At 39.8% G+C, this 1,085-nt stretch overlaps 1 protein-coding gene across 1 annotated transcript; it reads left to right on the forward strand.

Moving 5' to 3' along the window:
- Nucleotides 1-75: 75 nt before the first annotated feature.
- LOC107472492 (uncharacterized) lies at nucleotides 76-837 on the forward strand. Its single transcript, XM_016092016.1, has one exon. It carries the CDS (start codon nucleotides 76-78, stop codon nucleotides 835-837), a length of 762 nt encoding a protein of 253 aa, XP_015947502.1.
- The last annotated feature ends 248 nt before the right edge of the window (nucleotides 838-1,085 follow it).

A 1,085-nucleotide genomic window follows, 5' to 3' on the forward strand; every position in this document is an offset into this window, starting at 1 on the left:
GAGAAGAATTCGGCCGGGTCTTGGTTATACTACCCAAGTACCATTTGGAGGTTGTGTGTAAAGGCTAAAGTGCCAATGGAAGATGAGAATCCAATATGGTTAAGCCAAGGCATGCCCATAACCATTGAAAGAATGACAATGACTCCCGAAGCACATCAAGGCCGAAGGCCACATGGAAGAAGGCAAAGAGAAGAACCAATGGAGGAAGATGAGTTACAAGAGGAAGAAGAACCACAAGAGGAAGAGGAACAACAATACATTCCCCCACATAACAATATGGATATGACTCAAATGCAGGAAGCAATTGGAAGATTATCACAACAGTACATGAGAATTCAAGAAAGGCAAGAGGAGTACCATTCACAATACATGAAACATCAACAAGAGCAAGAAGAATGGCAGCTGAAAATGATGAACCAACAAAGTGAGTTTGAGTCAAAATTCCTTGTGATGCAAGAAGAGCATGCCTTTCAATCTCACGAAGCATTTGGGAAGTTGGCACAAATGCAAGCCGAAACTATGAGGGCTCTCAATGAGTTTACAACCCTCCAAGATGCAAGATATGAAGTCCAAGCCGATTACAACATTAATAGTCAAATCAAACTGAACTATATTGGAGAACATCTGCACAACATGGATCCGGCATTCCCAACTTATGATGAGTTCTTCAAAAAGAAAAGTGAGGTAGAAGTAAACAAAGCCATGAGCCTTGAAGATAGAGTAGAGCAGACGATGAATAAAGCTGGGTTCTGGCGGGGTCAACAGACAACAAACATGGACACAGGGAACACCAGCAAACAAGTATATGAAAGAAGAAAGAAAAAGCATGACAAATAAAAGGTGGACTTGCTCCTTATTCATCACTACAAAGAAAAAGCATGCATTCTGTCTGTTTGAAGTGTCCTTGCATCTTTAAATAGTTATTTTAATTAATAGTCTTTGCATTATGTTTGTTTATCTTAAAATAAGTAAGCTAGCTTAAGTATGTGCTTGTGTGTAAGAGGAGGAACAGCCGCACTTTTTCCCACATGGCAATATGGATATGACTCAAATGCAAGAAGCAATTGGAAGATTGTCACAACAAT

This window comes from Arachis duranensis, unplaced genomic scaffold, assembly GCF_000817695.3.
Source record: "Arachis duranensis cultivar V14167 unplaced genomic scaffold, aradu.V14167.gnm2.J7QH unplaced_Scaffold_125657, whole genome shotgun sequence".
Classification (NCBI taxonomy): domain Eukaryota; kingdom Viridiplantae; phylum Streptophyta; class Magnoliopsida; order Fabales; family Fabaceae; genus Arachis; species Arachis duranensis.